Below are 18,851 nucleotides of genomic sequence, written 5' to 3' on the forward strand. Positions count from 1 at the left end.
GGCTGACAGTAGGTGGCACCAGAGCCAATGGCAGGTAGAGCCAACAAATTCTAGTTTTGTCCCCTTCCTCCTTGCTGAGTTCTGCAAAGGCAACACAGACTAAGGAGGAAGAAGTTGAGAGGCAAGGGCACCTTCTGGGCTGGTTGTAAGGAAGGAGGCAGGCAGGTGGAAGCAGCTGAAGTTGTACTAGAAGAAGCAAAGATCACCAGTGTTGAAGCAATGATTCTTCAGCATCAACTTCATTGGACTGGTCATGTTGTTAGGATGCTTGATTATCGTCTTCCAAAAGCAGCTACTCTATTCCCAGCTTAAGAATGGAAAGCATAATGCCAGGAGGAAACAAAAGAGGTTTAAAGACTCTTTCAAGGGAAATAATAATAATAAATGTAGTATAAACACCAATAACTGGGAGACACTGCCCTACCTGTGAACACTCCATTTGGAGAACAGCCTCTACCAAAGGTGTCATGGGCTTGGTAGACACTCGAACCCAAGACCAAAGGGAGAAACGTGCTAAGAGGAAGGCATGCTTGGCAAACCCTCACCATGATCAACTCCCACCTGGAAACCTATAGTCCCCACTGTGGAAGGACATACGGATCCAGTACTGGCCTCCACGGTTACTTACGGACTCAATGTTAAGACCGTGTTTATGGAAGACAATCTTACTCAGCTACGAGTGATCGCCAAAGAAGAAGGAAGAAGAAGATAGCACAGTGCTCCATTTGCCCTGATGAACCAGCCTTTACTGCACCATATGATACAAGGGCAGGTAGCGCTTCCCACCTGTTCATGAAGGGATGGGTTTCTGTGCAGTCAGTTTGAAACTGACTCAAAACCCCCCTTTTCTTCTTCTCCAAGAGAGCATTTCTAAAATGAGCTGTTGAGCAAATCCATACCAAGAACACAGCTGTATAAACAAAGCTCTCTCCTTTATCAGTCACGGCAATGGATGACCTTGGCTGTTCCAGTGGAGTAGGAATGACATGTCTAGGTCTTATCTTACGTCCTGACCACACTCTGACGCACAGACCTAGTCTGGGAACAGCGCCAGAATGTGTTCTTAGAGTTGGTGACCTCTTGCTCCAAGATAAGAGTATAGGAAGGAAAACCCTTTTATGGTCAGGAGTACAGGAAGGAAAACCCTTTTATGGTTAAGAATGCTGGAGCAGGAACATCTGTGATGTCAACCTGCGTGTATAAGCTGACGTGGCTGGATTCCTGTGGAAGGGGGGAGAGGGTGCCTGGAGGATATATATATACTGCATGAAATTCCTCATTTCTTTGGACTTGCTGTGGACTGACCACACAGGTGCCTTTCTGCTGCTCTGGAGAGCAGAAATAAAGAACTCTTTCTCTGAACCAACCCTCGGTGTCACTTGACTTCCTTCCTCCCGTCTGGGAGCAATGCAGAGCCCACCAATCGGTAAAGTCTAATAAGGCTACATTTCTTGGTGCATTGCCCTGCAGTGTGCGGCCCAATTCTGGACCAAGCTCTCAGGCCAAAAAAGCTGCCCCACTCCTGTTCTAGTGAACATGCACATTGAGTGAGCATCATTTAGCAGCAAAATGGTAGACATGTTGCTCTGTTGTCATGGCGTTTGCCCGGGTGAGAGGGAGGGGTCACCGATTTGCTGGCTCTCATTGGCTTGCCTGCTCAGGTGTCACAGAAGCTGAGGCAAAGCAGCCCAGTTTCCAGTGGAACGAGAGAGAGCTCTTGAAATGTGCAACTTTCTGTGGAATTAAAAACAGGCTACCAAACTATGGCCTCAGCTCAGAGATGTTTTTACTTGCAGTCACTTACACTCCACTTGTACGGGTCCCAAGCGGTGAACCAGCCCGTGAAGTTGACGGGTTCGTGACCTTGTTTCACCACAATAATCGGTGTCCCCAAGTCTCTTCCCGCTGGGTGGGTCTTCAGGTACTCTTTGGCTGAGGTCATGGACTCCTTCTTCTCATAGTCGTTGGAAGCTTTGCCAACCCAAAGGAAAATCTACAGGCGGAAAACGGGAGATGGAGAAGAAAGAGGAAGAGTCATTTTTTCCCTGCTAGAAAAAGGCTGGGGAAACTCTGCCCCAATTTGGCTTGTTCCCCCTAACCAGGCCCACTTGCCACACACCTGATGTCGTACAAAGGTCCACAAATAACAACACTTTGGAGGTCCCGAGCCTCAAGGAGGTTAGATTGGTTTGAACTAGGGCCAGGGCCTTTTCAGCACTGGCCCCGACCTGATGGAACGCTCTGTCACAAGAGACTAGGGCCTTGCAGGACTTGACATCTTTCTGCAGGGCCTGCAAGACAGAGCTGTTCCGCCTGGCCTTTGGACTCAGTCTGACCCTTATGTTTCCCTCCCCTTATGGTCTTGATTTATTAGCTATTTTAAAATGAGCCTGCATTTTAAAATGCTTTTTAACCTGTATTTTAATTTTTTCCCCCACCCTCTCTTTTCCCCCTATTATGTTTTTACTGTGATTTTATTTTATTGGTGTTAGCCGCCCTGAGCCTGGCTCTGGCCGGGAAGGGTGGGGTATAAATAAAATTTATTATTATTATTAGTAGTAGTATGTGATGCTAGGTAGTGAATTAGCTGCAGCGAAATGATATATAATGAACTGAAAAAAAATAATGTTTAAAAGTAACTTTCCAGAGCCTTTTCTGTTGCGGATAATTCAGAGGGAAATTCCCAGGTGTCAAAAAAGGTTATTTACGTATGCTACTACTGCGGCCCGTGTTTTGTTAGCCCCAAAATGGAAAATGAGCAAGGTCCAATCCAAAGAAGAATGGCAACTTAAGCTGGTGGAATATTCACAGTTTGCAGATTTAATTTACAGAATAAGAGAGCAAGAAGAATGTATGTTTAAAGAAGACTGGAAAATGTTTACTGAATATATGGGTGAAAATTGTGCTTATTTAGAAACACTGGTAGCGTTAAGATAAATTCAACAGTGTAAATGAGTTTTGATGGATGTAACAAGGGATTACTGAATGGTTTAGTTCATGTAAAATATACAGGGATGTATGGTATACAAAATGAACTACAGAAAGAGGAGAAGGGAAGTCATTGATTTAAGGTTGTTTAAAGCTGGACCATAAAGAAGGTTGATCGCCGAAGAATGAATGCTTTTGAATTATGGGGCTGGAGGAGACTCTTGAGAGTCCCATGGGCTGCAAGAAGATCAAACCTTGCCATTCTGAGGGAAATCAGCCCTGAGTGCTCACTGGAAGGACAGATCATGAAGCTGGGGCTCCAAGACTTTGGCCACCTCATGAGAAGAGAAGACTCCCTGGAAAAGACCCTGATGTTGGGAAAGATGGAGGGGACAAGGAGAAGGGGACGACAGAGGACGAGATGGTTGGACAGTGTTCTCGAAGCTACCAGCATGAGTTTGACCAAACTGCGGGAGGCAGTGGAAGACAGGAGTGCCTGGCGTGCTCTGGTCCATGGGGTCACGAAGAGTCGGACATGACTAAATGACTAAACAACAACAACAAATGAATATTTTGAAATGTAAATTAGAAAATTTAATAAACTTGGGTTAAGTCTGTACCTTGTTTAGGAATTGGTAATGTAGGCCTCCCTCCATGACTCCAGGATTTTTATTTTGAGTTGAAATGTTTTGTAATGACAATACAAGGAACTGATTTACATTTAATAAGGGGAAATATAAAAAAGTGGCTATAGAAATGCTAAGAATAAAGTAAATACGTATGGAAGTCAGAAAGAGGGGCGGGAGGAGGTTGATGCTCGGACAGAGCGATGTTTGAGCCTATTGATTTATGTATGTATATTGTGATTACAAAAAATTGAAAATGTAATAACAATTATTTTTTTTAAAAAATAGAAAATTTAATACAAATGTAATATAAAAAAGAGAATTAGCTGCAGGACCAAGTTCCTCATGGAACAACCGACACCTGCAGAAAGCAGGCTTGAAGTCACCACCACCAGATGACGGCTGGAGACTTCAAGACTGCTGAATAACGGTGCTTCCAATCACCGTTCATTGCAATACCCTGAAGTTCCAGCAATCATTGCATGATGACATTGTGACACCAAGTGATGGACAGGTGGGTGCAAAGAGGGTAGGGAAGATAAGGATCTGGCCCTGCCAGCCAGATGAGGTTCCCCATTCCTGTCCTAGACAATTAATATTATTCAGTGAGCGGCGGGTATTTATTACTGAGAAGAACACCCTGTTCATTCTGGAGGGATGCATGCAAACCTGCCGCAGTGGCAGCAGAACGCTTGGAAAACTCCTCTGTGGAAGCAATAGCTCATCTCCACTGACCTCCTCCCAGGTGTCCAGCAGCATGATGTCATCCTCGTCCAAGTCATCCTGGCAAAAATCCACAATCTCCGTCATGATGAACCGGCCCGTCTGATTGGAGCACTCGAACAAGCGGGGCTGGTACTGAGCAAACTGCTCTTGGAACCTGGATGGTGAAACATTGAGTGAGATGAAGCCGAGTCCCTTTCTAACATCCGACGCTGATTCTAACCACTAGAGGTCAGGCTCCTAACTCCTAATTGGGAAGAAAGTGAGCTGTGGGCCTTTTAAACCGCTACCAATCAGGATGCCAACCTCCTAACGGTGGACGTAGATTTGTATGTTTTAAGGTTAATGTTGTTCAGCGATCCAAAGAAGCGTTTGTCCTATGAGGTTTTTTTTTAATACAGTGGTACCTCGGGTTAAGTACTTAATTTGTTCCGGAGGTCCGTTCTTAACCTGAAACTGTTCTTAACCTGAAGCACCACTTTAGCAAATGGGGCCTCCTGCTGCTGCCGCACCGCCAGAGCGCAATTTCTGTTCTCACCCTGAAGCAAAGTTCTTAACCCGAGGTAATATTTCTGGGTTAGCGGAGTCTGTGACCTGAAGCGTATGTAACCTGAAGCGTATGTAACCTGAAGCGTATGTAACCTGAAGCGTATGTAACCCGAGGTACCACTGTAAAATAAAATAAAAAAAAGAGGTGACAAAGTTGATGTGGGTGGGTGTTTCCCGCCACCAAATTATCTATGCCCTTGACACATTGACTTAGATATCGGAATGAGAGCTTTCAAATGACTTCCTTTAGTTTCCTTCTGCAAAGGCATCAGGGCTTGGTGGGAAAAGAACAGCCGTACCTCGGAAGTCGAACGCCTTGTGAATCGAATGTTTTGGCTCCCAAATCCCCCAAACCTGGAAGTGAGTGTTCCGGTTTGCGAACGTTCTTTGGAACCTGAACGTCTGATGAGGGTTCCGAGGCTTCCGATTGGCTGCAGGAGCTTCCTGCAACCAATTGGAAGCCGCACCTTGGTTTTTGAATGTTTTGGAAGTCGAACGGACTTCCGGAACGGATTCCGTTCAACCTCTGAGGTATGACTGCATATTACTCTGGATACCCAGCGTTATGAGCTGTGAAAAACACACACCGAAACACACATACGCTCCTATTGTATATGTATTTTTATCTCCTGCCTTGCCACTGGCAAGCTGTGTTAACCTCAAGTCTGTGGGTGGGCATTTGCGGCTATAGAAACCTGCCTTATGCTGAGTCAGAACCTTCACCCATCTTGCTTGGTGTTGTCTACACTGACTGGTAGAGTCTTTCAAGGGTTTAAGGCATGGTGTGATGGACTGGGAATCGGATTCAGAGGCTGAACCTGAGGATTCCCAACCTGCACAGGAGTCCTCGCCTCCAGAACCAGCTGAGCCGGGGCTGGGGCTTGAATCTGAAGGGTCCTCACCTGTGCTGGATCCTCAGGAGCAGACACCAGCTGAATCTGCTCTGGCTCCAGAGGTGATCGAGGACCCATTGCCTGCAGGTGCTCCTCTCTCAGCCCCGTCAGGGGAAGGTGAGGCTGCCTCTGGGTCTAGTAACCCTCCAGCCTCTCCATAGCTGCAGAGGCTCAGGGCAGAGAGGCAGAGGGAACTAAGTTCTCTCAGGAGGAGTGCTCACCTCCAGGCCAGGAGAGGCGGGTCTCCTGTGGACCAGGACCGCCCTAGGCCTCAGAGGAGATAAAGGCCAGTCAGCCCAGTCCCAGGTTGCGGGAGCAACATCGTTGGTAGCCTGTTCCTGCCAGCACCCTGACCTGCTCTCCCAGAGTTCCTGACCACGCCTGGCCCCTTCCTTGGACCCCGCTTCGCCCTTGACAGACAGCTTCCAGACCCTCGACCCAGGACTGGACTCAGACCATGCCGCACGGTAACCCCCTCCCTGGGACCAGCACAGATTGAGTCTCTCACACCCCTACCTGGAGATGCCGAGGACTGAAACTGGGACCTCCTGCATGCAAGACTCCACCACTGCTTTCCAGTCCTTCCCCTGATCCTCTTTTCAGATTTATTCACACCCATTCTCTGAAGAGACTACGGAACCGGGCATCTCTTACCTCTTATCGCTGGCGTAGGGGGCTTTGCCTCCAAGCGCGACCCAGAACTCCGCTGGTTCCTGGCCCTCTAGCACGGTCTGCTTGTCCCTCTTGGAGATAATGTCGGCCACGTTCTTGGCCATCTCTCTCTCATCCCCACTGCACCCCTGGAGAGGCAAAACCAGAGCAAATGAGGAATTGGCACAAAACGCCAGGGGGAGGGTGGGATGCTTGTGGAACTGGGACCCACAGGGTCTGTGGCCCTGATCCACACAACTGGGGGTTCTGCACTCAGTCAGTGTCAGGGACCGTCCTGAGGAAGTCTGCACTGAGGAGGAATCATGGATCTTCCCAGGAGCAGGAAGACAGCATAGATTTGGAGCAGTGGTTTGCAGAGGGGCATAGTTCAGAAGGCAGAAGCTGGGAAATACTGGAAGGGGAACAGCTAGAAGAAGAAACACTGGGGGAGAGAGGGTTAACGGATTCACAGTCGTTGGACAGCATTCCTCCACTGCCCTCCCCAAGGTTGAGAAGCGCTCAGAAAGTCTCAGAACAGAAAGCACAGAGGCTACAAGCTCAGATTACAAGACATAGGATTGATGTAGATTAAAAGGGACGGGAGGCGAGGTAGCCTTAATTGGGAGCACTGCCATTTCTAGGGTGACGTGTTCTTTTGTCTCTCACTGTGATTAGTAAAGAATCTGCTGTAACTGGTAAGACGTTCCTTTCGTTTGATCTTCTTATTTACTGCCATGGTGGAGGAAGCTAATTCCCCGAAGCCTGACAGTCAGTGTGCCTCTGTATACAGTCATACCTCAGGTTACAGACGCTTCAGGTTGCGTTTTTTCGGGTTACGGACGGCTGAAACCCAGAAGTACTGGAACAGGTTACTTCTGGGTTTCGGCAGTCACGCGTGTGTGCAGATGCACTGCTGCGGGTCGCGAATGCTGCAGGTCGCGAATGTGCATCCCGCATGGATCACGTTCACAACCCGAGCGTCCACTGTACTGGGAAATGTAGGTCTGAGCAATTAAAGTGGATTAAAGGACTCTATCACTCTAGTGCAGTGGTTCTCAAAAAGTGGGGCAGGAGACAATGGCGGGAAGTTTCAAGGACGATAATAGAAACATTCAAACATTTCAGTATAGTATCAACATATTTTTTAATTTGCAGAATACATAGCTGCATTGCTTTACCCATGATCCTAATATAAAGTAGTTATGTTCTATGTTACAAATCAAGCACTGCTGGAAGTTGTTTCTTTTTGTTTTCCAAGGTATTTCTTATTGATAAAAAAATTCACCGTGGCACAAGCAAATTTTTATTCTGTGAAAGTGTGGCCCAGAGGGAAAATAAAGTTTGAGAACCACTGCCCTAGTGCAAGAAATCTACCGTAATTTTTGCTCTATAAGACTCACTTTTTCCCTTCTAAAAAGTAAGGGGAAATGTCTGTGTGTTTTATGGAGCGAATGCAGGCTGCGCAGCTATCCCAGAAGCCAGAACAGCAAGAGGGATTGCTGCTTTCACTGCGCAGCGATCCCTCTTGCTGTTCTGGCTTCTGAGATTCAGAATATTTTTTTTCTTGTTTTCCTCCTCCAAAAACAAGGTGCGTCTTATAGAGCGAAAAACACGGTACTTCAAAAAAAAGGAAACTGATCCTTTTGCGGTTACGAAAGTGATGTGAAAATGCATCAGAAAAGGGTGGGATGAATGAATGACTAACAAGATGCACAAACATCCTGCGAGTGCCCATTGTCTGAATAATCTCCCTGCAAACAAACCGGAACAAATTCTCAAGGAAGACCAGATACAACCTAGTCTTCACATAAGCGCTGTGCAAGGAAGGCTCAGTAAACAGGTCATCTGGAGCAGCGTTCTTCAACCTTGGGCCCCCAGACTTTGTTGGACTACAACTCCCATCATCCCTGGATGCTGGCCAAGCTTGCTGGGGATGTTGGGAGTTTTAGGGGGTGGGCAAACAAGATTGGCGTACGCTGGAGCATGCGCCCTAAAATTCACCTACCTTTCCACACCACAGGTAGCACATTTGGTTGGTCCTGAGAAGGAAGACATCGTTGGAGTTGAGTGAGGAGGCTCGTGCCGGGACCTCAACCGTCTTGGTGTTGAATTCATCTGTCCCCCTCACTTGGAAGAGCCGGACAGCGGGCTCCGGCTCGCTCTTCTGGGCACGACTTGTGCCTCCCTGGAAGAAACAAAGCAGTCCCTGAAGCAGAAATCCATTTGGTTTGCATCTCAATGCAAACTCTTCTGAACTTGCACTTCCTCAAGCAATGTGCAAAAATCCACATGTCTCCCATTTCTGGTGATGCAGTCTTCCAGCCAAGAGGGTATACAAAAAAGTGTGTACACCAGAGGAAAGTGCCCTATCTGCCCGCAGACTGTCTCGCCAGAGTGGTGCATGCTCTGGTTATCTCCCGCTTGGACTACTGCTATGCGCTCTATGTGGGGCTACCTTTGAAGGTGACCCGGAAATTACAACTAATCCAGAATGCAGCAGCTAGACTGGTGACTGGGGGCGGCCGCTGAGACCACATAACACCGGTCTTGAAAGACCTACATTGGCTCCCAGTATGTTTTCAAGCACAATTCAAAGTGTTGGTGTTGACCTATAAAGCCTCAAACGGCCTCGGCCCAGTATACCTGAAGGAGTGTGTCCATCCCATCGTTCTGCCTGGACACTGAGGTCCAGCACCGAGGGCCTTCTGGAGGTTCCCTCATTGCGAGAAGCAAAGCTACAGGGAACCAGGCAGAGGGCCTTCTCAGTAATGGTGCCCGCCCTGTGGAACACCCTCCCATCTGATGTCAAAGCGATGAACAACATTCAGAAGACATCTTAAGGCAGCCCTGTTCAGGGAAGTTTTTAATGTGTGACATTTTAGTGTATTTTTGGTCTCTGTGGAAGCCGCCCAGAGTGACTGGGGAAAACCAGCCAGATACAAAAAAATACAGATATCAGTAAAAATAGGTGTATAAAAATGGGTTGTATCAGGAAAAGTTCCTTGCAGCAACGTGCTCATTGGGCAAGATTTTGCACGTTAAGAGAAATTAACAAGAACATTTGTTGAAATTTTCACGATGCATTGTAAAAAAAGTATCGTAATCCAATGTAGCAATGGGGGGAAACAGAAGACTGGAAAAATGAGATATGGAAACGGACAGATCTGCTCAATTCCTTGTTGAGCCACTGCTTTTCTGCAATGATCTGGAAGAGGAACACGGAACAGATCGATACATTATCCCCCGCTGCTGTTCCTCAGTCTATTGAATTGCATTCAGCAAGGTCCTTCTCTTAATTAAATGTTTGTTTGTTTCAGTCGCCTCATCTGCTCCTTTCAGGGTACTGCCCCTCACAAAGTGATATACAGAGAGAAAAAGAAACAGACTATGAAACACTGAGTGGATCCAGACAAAGAGACACATGGAAATATTGAATTGGATCGCCTAAAGCAGCGGTTCTCAACCTGTGGGTCCCCAGATGTTGTTGGACTACAACTCCCATCATCCCTGAGCTCTGGCCTTGCTAGCTAGGGGTGATGGGAGTTGTAGTTCAACAACATTTCAACCCACAGGTTGAAAAAGGCTGGCCTAAAGTGTGTTAAAGACAGGCAACTTTAAATAGATTATGGCCTCCCGGAAAGGGCCAAGCAAATGAGAAAGGAGAGAGTTCTACAACTGTGGAGCCACCTTCAGGAAGGCCCTGTTGGGTGGGGAAATAGTATTATAGCCACTTTTGTTTTAAAGATGTGGAGTTTTGCTCTCCTTAGAGAGAGAGGAAGGGGGGAATGGAGGGAGGCTGAGAAATAAGAGACTCTGAGGTCCCTTGGTGGGTATGGGTTTTGGACCGGGAGAGCCTACCTCATAGATGATCAGTTTCCCCTTGAAGATGGAGAGGAAGTGTCTCGGCTCCTTCCCCATCGTCACTCGAACCTGCACCGGCTCATCCCCGTATTTTTTGTCCAGCTCCACAGCATTGAAGGCGCAGGCAGTGATTTCATCCGCCGAGGCGTGGCGGCCCTGAAGAGGAACAAGGGGGACACCCTCAGATATGCAGCGTTGTTCAGACCCGAGGAGGAGCCACCAAAAATGGCTAGCAAAACTGGAGAATGTGGCATTAGCAAAAAAGGTGGAAGGAGGAAGGGCTGTTTCGTGAGCTTGGAGAATACAACTTAGAGCAGGCTTCCTCAAACTCGGCCCTCCAGATGTTTTTGGCCTACAACTCCCATGATCCCTAGCTAGCAGTGGTCAGGGATGATGGGAATTGTAGTCTCAAAACATCCGGAGGGCTGAGTCTGCTCCAGATGTTTTTGGCCTACAATTTCCATGGAAGTCTGGAGGAAGTCTGCTCCAGATGTTTTTGGCCTACAACTCCCATGATCCCTAACTAGCAGGACCAGTGGTCAGGGATGATGGGAATTGTAGTCTCAAAACATCTGGAGGGCCGAGTTTAAGGAAGCCTGCTCCAGATGTTTTTGGCCTGCAACTCCCATGATCCCTATCTAGCAGGACCAGTGGTCAGGGATGATGGGAATTGTAATCTCAAAACATCTGGAGGGCCGAGGTTGAGGAAGCCTGATTTAGAGGGAACTAGATGACAAGCTTTAGGGTGGTGGCCTGCTTAGGCATGGCCCCCAACGAAGGAATGTGTCACCTGCCCCTCTAAAAAGAAGAAGAGAGGTAATCAATTTGCACAGTGAAATTTATGTCAATAGGTGCAAATGTAGAAACAATTACTATAATAAAATAGGAGGGGGGGGGACACATCTCACCCTAGTGAGGAAGACTGTCCCTATTTCAGTTCTCAACACCCTTAACTCTCACCCAGAGGGAAGAAAACTGCCCAGCACCGCAAGAGGACTCACTCAGGGAAGTGTGGGGTGTCTAATAGTTGGTTTAGCTTGGGCTAGACTTGGTCTTTGAGGCAAGAAGAAGAGCTGGATGATATAAGGTCGTTTTTGTATCATAGGGTGCATCCCGGATAATTTGGGTGGGTCTTAAGAAAGCATATGCCGCAAAATTGCGGCATACAGTTAGAACAATTTCACAGTTCACCCCTTGGTTTAACTGCGTTAAAGAAAATTGATTCTGGCTTTTATTTACTTGGCTTCACGTGCACTCAACTGAATAATTTTGCAAGTGCTAGTGCAAAGATTAGTACAAGTGCAACAGGACTTTCTCCCCTTGCCTCTGCCCACTGCAACATTCCCAAGTCTGCTCTGGAGGTTGAGGGACCCCCAGAACAGATTTAGGGGGCTGGGGGAGAGGGGGAGAGCATTCTGTTATGCAAGGAGAAATATTTGGACTAACGGAACAATTTGCTTAGTGCTATGTTAAATGCAACTCGTTGTGAGCACAATTCAAAATGTTGGGGCTGACCTGTAAAGCCCTAAACGGCCTCAGCCCAGTATTCCTGAAGGAGCGTCTCCACCCCCATCGTTCAGCCTGGACACTGAGGTCCAGTGCCGAGGGCCTTCAGGCGGTTCCCTCATTGCGAGAAGTGAGGTTACAGGGAACCAGGCAGAGGGCCTTCTCGGTTGTGGCGCCCACCCTGTGGAACGCCCTCCCATCAGATGTCAAGGAAATAAACAACTATCTGACTTTTAGAACAAAAAAAATTCCTTCCGGTAGCACCTTAAAGACCAACTAAGTTAGTTCTTGGTATGAGCTTTCGTGTGCATGCACACTTCTTCAGACACACACATGTATCTGAAGAAGTGTGCATGCACACGAAAGCTCATACCAAGAACTAACTTAGTTGGTCTTTAAGGTGCTACTGGAAGGAATTTTTTTGTTTTGACTATGGCAGACCAACACGGCTACCTATCTGTTTTTAATGTTTTATATTTTGTCACATGATGATGATGATGATGATGATGTTGGGAGCTGCCCAGAATGGCTGGGGAAACCCAGCCAGATGGACGGGTTATTATTATTATTATTATTATTATTATTATTATTATTATTAATAATAATTTGATTGGACCTGACAGTTTAACAGAATGAAAAATCAAGCAATTCCTGCTCTCTCTGGGCGGTTTGGTAGCCTAAACTGTATGCTGCAGTATGGAGTCATAACAGCCTTTAGCACTCTGTACTCTCCACTTTAAGCTGTAGGTCGATTCTCAAAGTCACTAAGAAAACAGGAGGCTTAAGATGTTCCACCGGGCCCGATTCACCTCCTCAGAGGACACTGCCAAATAATGAAAACACACCTCTTGATCTCAGCCATTACTTACAAGCCACATGTAGATGATGTAATGAGGCCTGCCTAATTTTGTGTAGGTGTACAAGATGAGGTAACAATCCCCTCCATAGAACTGCCCGTAGGTCCTGGGGGCAACCGGGGCCATTTCTAGATCCTCAATCCTCCACACCTATGGAGAGAAGCACAGAGTTAGGAATTCAGCGTTGTGGGGATGAGGTGGTGTGCACAGTTTAGAAAACGCTGGGCCGGCTAATTTAAAGCAACATTCGTTCTCAAAAATGTGCCTATTTGTTTCTTATTTAAAGCATCTGAACCCTGCTCTTCGGCTTGAAAACATCCCTCAGCACAATACAATTCGGTAGAAATTACACCGACTCTGCCCCTGGGGCTTACAATCGGAAAAAAGAAATGGCACAAAAGGAAAAAAAGGTTGGGGAGGGAAGAGGAAAACAAGCGAACTCAGGCATCAAAGTCTCAACACTGCGAGGTTCTGCTTACAGTTGACAAAGTCGGCCTAGGTGGCTCTGAGAACGCAGGTGGACTTTACAAAGTGGGCCATTGGCTTTCTGAGGCCTAACAGGAATATCATAGAACTGTAGAGCTGGAAAACACCATGATGATCATCTCATGCACCCCTGCAATGTAGGAATCTTTTGCCCAGTGTGGGACTTGAACCCACAACCTTGAGATCACAAGCCTCATGCTCTACCAACTGAGCTATCCCAGCCATATGCCAGCTTCACCACGGGGACCCAGCTGATACCTCGCCCTTGCCCCCAGCAGATGGCCACACTTCTCCTTGTCCCAGAGCATGTAGAACTGACGACCTCTTGGCTCAGCTGCTGAAAAGAGCAGTGAGTAGAAATAGCTGCCCCCTTCTGCCTATTGCTTCTTCTCATGCCCAAGGAAAATTGTTACTATCTGGTCAAATGGGTGCAGGATTTTGTCTCTGTCTTGGGCATCGTTACAGTTGTGGTGGTTTTTCTTTGTTGTCGTTGGAAGAACTGGATGAAATTTGCAGGCAGGCTAGTAAGCCAGCCAGGCAGCCGCTGATGTTGCAGCACCCCATTAACAGACCCATGGACAAATATCCTCTGGACCTGGCCCTCCTCCTTCCTGACTATTTGTGCTGGGCCCGGGGGTAACCAGTGAAACGTGGTCCAGGACCAGTCCAGAATCCGAAGGTTCTTCTAGGAGTCAGTCCAATAGGGCCAAGGCAGGAAACCAGGCAAGGACAGGTACAGGATCTCAGGCAGGATCTAGCATACAGCAATATTGCTCCCGCAACCTGGGACAGGGTCCGACAGCCTTTTATCTTTGTCGGGGTAGCGGCCGGTCCTGATCCCCCGGCGACTCACCTCCCTGTTTTGCCCGACGTCGAGCACTCCTCCTGCGAGTACTCAGGTCTCTCCTTCTCTCAGACCTCAGTCTCTGCAGCTCGGGAGACGTTGGTGGGTTACTAGACCCAGGGGCCGCCTCAGCCTCCCCTGACCCAACCAGTAGTGGAACAGCTGTAAGTGATGGCCCAGCTAAAGGCAATGAGGTCATCCGCGCATCTGGAGCCAGGGCAGGCTCAGGCCCCTGACTCGGCCCAGCTGGGGTTTGTTGCAGGGGAACCTGTGCAGACTGGGGCTCTTCAGGATCTGGCCCCAGACTTGGTTTAGATGATGCCTGAGGCAAAGGATCCGGTGCGGACTGAGACTCCTCTGGTTCTGAGTCTGAGCCTGAGTCCCACCTTGCTTGCATGTCCTGTCTCCCCGGCACTGGCCCAGACAATGGTGGAAGGAGATGGCTAGGAGCAGTCACCATCTCTTCGCCTATCCTACCTCACAAGGTTGTTGTGAGGATGGAATGGGGAAGCGGGGAACCATGGATACCACTCTGAGATCCTCGGAAGAGAAAGGTGGTATATAAATGCAATGGATGAATAAATAAAAAATATGAGATAAATGGCAGCTGGTGATAAATGGCAATGATGTCTTGCCCAATATCCTCCAAAATCTGGAGCTGGCACCAAGGTAGGGCGGAGAAGAACTCACCTCTACGTTTCCAGAGGCATCATCGGCCATCCGCTGTTCAGCAGCCAACTCTGGTCTTGCATGCAACTGAGTGACGTCAAATTTGACTTGATCCACTTTGGCTGCGTATAGAACACAGAGAGATGTTATCTCACCTGACTGAACCGCATTCACTGCAAGCAATATATGTTATAAGGACGGGGACATGCATATTTATAGGATGTGCGTAGCCTCTCTCACACACAGCAGATGAGCTCTCTCTCCCTTCATACCTGACCACTGGTCCTGCTAGCTAGGGATCATGGGAGTTGTAAGCCAAAAACATCTGGAGGGCTTTAGTCCGGAATATGCTGCTGTCCCATATTGAGCTCAATCCTGCAACCTTGGCCTTATCGGCACCATGCCCTAATTATCACCATCCTCCCACCCCATCCCCCAAAAGGCTGGTGCAATTAGCATTTTTTAAAATATAAAAACCCTGCTCATTAAGTGCAAAAGTGCATTTAACATCATGTCAACCTTTGTCCGAAGGAAAGAGATTTGGGTGTTTCTGTCTCACCAATTTTGCCAACATTGTAGGTCTTCCCAAGTCCCTGAGTCTCGTCTTTTTCCGACCACTTCTGGAAGAGTTGCTTAAACATCGCCGACTCTGCCCCGTCGTTCATGACTTCTACGTTCGTAGTGGGAGGATACCCTTTGGCTTGGATGAAACCCTAGAAGGACCCCGAGAATGTGTCAGCGATTCTGGCAAATCACCAAAGGGAAATAATTCTGCAAATCTATAACATAGTCACCCGCAGAGTGCAGAGATGGTCAAGAAAACATTCATATCCTATAGTGCTGTTACTGCAAAGCAGATGCATATGTTTGGTACTGGATGAAGAATTTATATTATTAGTGGAATATTAGCATTCTGCCTTGTTGTTGTTTTAAAAAGAGTGCTTCTATTCTACTCCTCAAGCCTGCTAAGGGCAGCTAAGGGCATGGGCATTCCCCAAAGGAGAGAAGGGGCAATGAAGGCTGGAACAAGGACTTGGGGTGGAGCTTTCAGGTCCTATAGAACTTTTTGCCCTTTGCCCAGACTCTCAAAAACAAGACAAATTATTCAGCTATTATTTAGCATATGCACATTGACTTTTAATTTGCCAAAGCCACTTCCGCCCTGCAGAGGAGGTGGGATTGTGGGTGTCACGGCCCCACAATGTGCGCAGGGCTGGAGCCCAGCCCCTGCGCGATTGGGTGAATCCCTGGCCGTGTCACCCCCCAGCCAGCCAATCGACTGACTCTGGGGGCGTGGCCTGCTCTATTTAATGCAGGCGCGGCCGGGGATCTCCCTCTTTTGCTGCCTACCAGCTGTTCCTGTTTCCCACCCTCCTGCCCTTTAAGGCTTTTGTTCCTTGACCTTGCTATGGACCTCGGTTGGTCGCCGTTGAGGGGCCTGGTAGGAATTTTTCCACTTGGCAAATTGGCACCAGCCACTTGGTTTTCGTCTGCCTCATAGCAAATCATCCCAACTTTCTTGGTATTGGCGGTTAGGCATTGGTATTGGTATAGTTCTGTAGATGGAAGAGGGGAGGTCGCACCATCACCTGCCCCACATACTGAAGGGTAGTCTGATAAAGGATTCTGGGGGGTGTGGCCCTGTCCGAAGCCTATGGAGGTGAGGGCCCAAGGCACGCCCCCTTGCGGTGACCCCGGGGGAGTTCCTAGTTGATGTGCATCAGCAGGACTCCCCCTACTGGTGGTTAACCCTTCCCAGACTTCAAGCGGACGGGCTGAACCCAGATATAGTCTGTTATGACCAATGCCTAAGCCAATACCGCTCATCACCTGTAACCAATAAAGTTGTGGCCATATTTAGCCCATTAACCTTAAACATCTGTGTCATGTGTCTTTATTTCCACTGGGGGGGGGGCGGGAACTCGCCACGCAAACATGTGCCAGGTTCAAAACTTCACTCTGTGTTTCTCTCTTTAGGGCATGACAATAATTATAATGCGCATTGTTAATAATTTCCTAATTATATTTACATTCCTTGCAAGAACCCTCCAAGGTGGGTTGAGGTATTGGCCTCGTGACAAGAGACCTGAACCCAGCTCTCCCTGATTCAGATTTGGCACTCTGTCCATGCCAAGACACCTCCATTAGCTGTTTCCGCCTCCTTTGTGTCCGAATGTCCCTGTCGTGATCTGACTGAGTTTCCCACCCACCCCCTTTTTAAGCGGAATAAAAAACCCATTTTTTTTTGTTGCACCGCTATTTGAACGCCCAACTCACCACTGCTCGGCTGAACGCTGCCTTCTTCTCTTCTTTGCTAGAGTCTTTTCCGCGCCAGACATAAATTTTAAAACCTCCCTGGTCCAAAATGTGACAGTCCTGTTAAAATAAAGGGGGTATGTGACAAGAACCTTCGCTGGATTTGAACCCAGGACTTTGTAGACCAGGGCACATATCTGCTAAACTGACAGATACTCTCACAGGGGGACCAAAAGAGAGAGGATGTCACAACAACCATTCTGCACAGAGAATTTAGTACCTTACCTCATGCTGCAAGAGGTCTTGAGTCAGGGGACGGGTAGCAATTTCTTGAACTACTAAATCCTTCCCATTTTCATAGACGCTGCAGGAGGAAATGGACAGTAGGAAAAATAATAATATAATAATAATTTATTATTTATACCCCACCCATCTGGCTGGGTTTCCCCACTCTGGGCGGCTTCCAACAGAATATTAAAATACAATAGTCTATTAAGCATTAAAAGCTTCCCTAAACAGGGCTGCTTTCAGATGTCTTCTAAAAGTCTGGTAGTTGTTTTTCTCTTTGACATCTGGTGGGAGGGCGTTCCACAGGGTGGTGGCACTACTGAGAAGCCCCTCTGCCTGGTTCCCTGTAACTTGGCTTCTCGCAGTGAGGGAACCGCCAGAAGGCCCTCAGTGCTGGACCTCACTTTCCGGGCAGAACGATGGGGGTGGAATTGCTCCTTCATGTATACTGGACTGAGGAATCCTTAAGGACTTGTCCAAGTTTTGAGCCTGAGAGCTGGGAGACAGTCCTTGCCCTGAGCCCTAAAGGCCTAAATGCCACCCATTCCTTGGGGAGTTTCCCAGTTATCCTCAGGCTAATGCGGCCCCCCAACACTCCCCATCTGGCCCCTGTGACTCTCTACAGGCCAGCCCCACCCCACCCGTGCTTTGCACCCCTTGGAACAGTTTTTGTCTGGGTGGAACGCCATCCTTGAAACTCTCACCCTCAGACCTAAGAGCCAAACTACACTTTATATTAATCATACAGCTCGCCCCTGGTGCAAATTTTTTCCTTCCCCATCTGCCAACATTTCTCCAATTTGACTTCCTACGACTGGTCGCATATCTCCTCACCACAAGGGAGAAACCAGCATGGTCCCACTCATTGGCCAATGAAAGAGCAGCAGCTTCAACATCTGCTTTCCTCTTCCCTCCCCGCAGCTTTTTCCTTTTGTGTTGCGCCCTGTTAGATTGCAAGCTTATATTTGAACACAGCATGGACAAATTTAAGGCACTTTATCAGCGACTAACGTGACCGTAATCTTTAGCTGGTATTTACGGCGATATAAAGGAGGTCCTCGAGACATCTACATCACTTTTCCCATCACAGAATTTTGGGGGTTCAAATTCAACGGGAGTTGCATTTTAAATTTCCCAAGCCTGAAGAAAACAGGCCAATTTTTGGCATCTGCCTTTTTTTGGAGAGAGAGAGAGGGAGGGAGAAAGAAACTAAGAAATAACTCCACATGACTTACTGGTAAAGGCGGACATTGGCTTTCTGAAGTTCATCAGCTTTCTCGTCAGGCAATGCTTCCCGCAGTTCCCCGTGCCTCTCCCCCAGTACTGCTTTCATGATCTGCATGAGGTCTGGGCAGTCCTTCTCATTGTCGACGACGCCAATCTGAGCACGGCCCCCCCTCTCGCCGTCCCGGATACTTCGCGCCAAGACCATGCCCTGGAAGATGGGGAGAATTACGGAGGCATCAATATGCATAATGCTGAATCAGACCGTTGGTCAATCTAACATTGTATTGTCTCCTCCAGCCTCCCCTAGAAGTTGGAGTCCAGATGTTTTGGACTACAAATCCCATCAGCACAGACTGATGGGAATTGTAGTCCAAAGCCTGATGGGAATTGTAGTCCAATACCCATCACCCCCTGGGATGCAGGAATCTTTCGTCCAACGTGGGGCTCGGACCCTGAGATTAAGAGTCTCATGTTCTACTAACGGACC

The 18,851-nt window shown here is 47.9% G+C and overlaps 1 protein-coding gene across 1 annotated transcript in view; it reads right to left on the minus strand.

The window, feature by feature from the left end:
* Window positions 1-18,851, minus strand: part of VILL (villin like) — a 52,553-nt gene that overhangs the window by 5,005 nt on the left and 28,697 nt on the right. The window contains exons 7-17 of the mRNA XM_081931637.1: window positions 18,373-18,572; window positions 17,135-17,213; window positions 16,871-16,969; window positions 15,153-15,306; window positions 14,615-14,715; window positions 12,607-12,744; window positions 10,229-10,387; window positions 8,376-8,555; window positions 6,374-6,519; window positions 4,290-4,434; window positions 1,805-1,993 (exon numbers count right to left, since the gene is read on the minus strand). Coding sequence (XP_081787763.1) covers window positions 1,805-1,993; window positions 4,290-4,434; window positions 6,374-6,519; window positions 8,376-8,555; window positions 10,229-10,387; window positions 12,607-12,744; window positions 14,615-14,715; window positions 15,153-15,306; window positions 16,871-16,969; window positions 17,135-17,213; window positions 18,373-18,572 — 1,590 coding nt within the window. The remainder of the gene's footprint in view (window positions 1-1,804; window positions 1,994-4,289; window positions 4,435-6,373; window positions 6,520-8,375; window positions 8,556-10,228; window positions 10,388-12,606; window positions 12,745-14,614; window positions 14,716-15,152; window positions 15,307-16,870; window positions 16,970-17,134; window positions 17,214-18,372; window positions 18,573-18,851) is intronic.

Source organism: Podarcis melisellensis (genome assembly GCF_964234715.1).
Source record: "Podarcis melisellensis genome assembly, chromosome: 12".
Taxonomy (NCBI): domain Eukaryota; kingdom Metazoa; phylum Chordata; class Lepidosauria; order Squamata; family Lacertidae; genus Podarcis; species Podarcis melisellensis.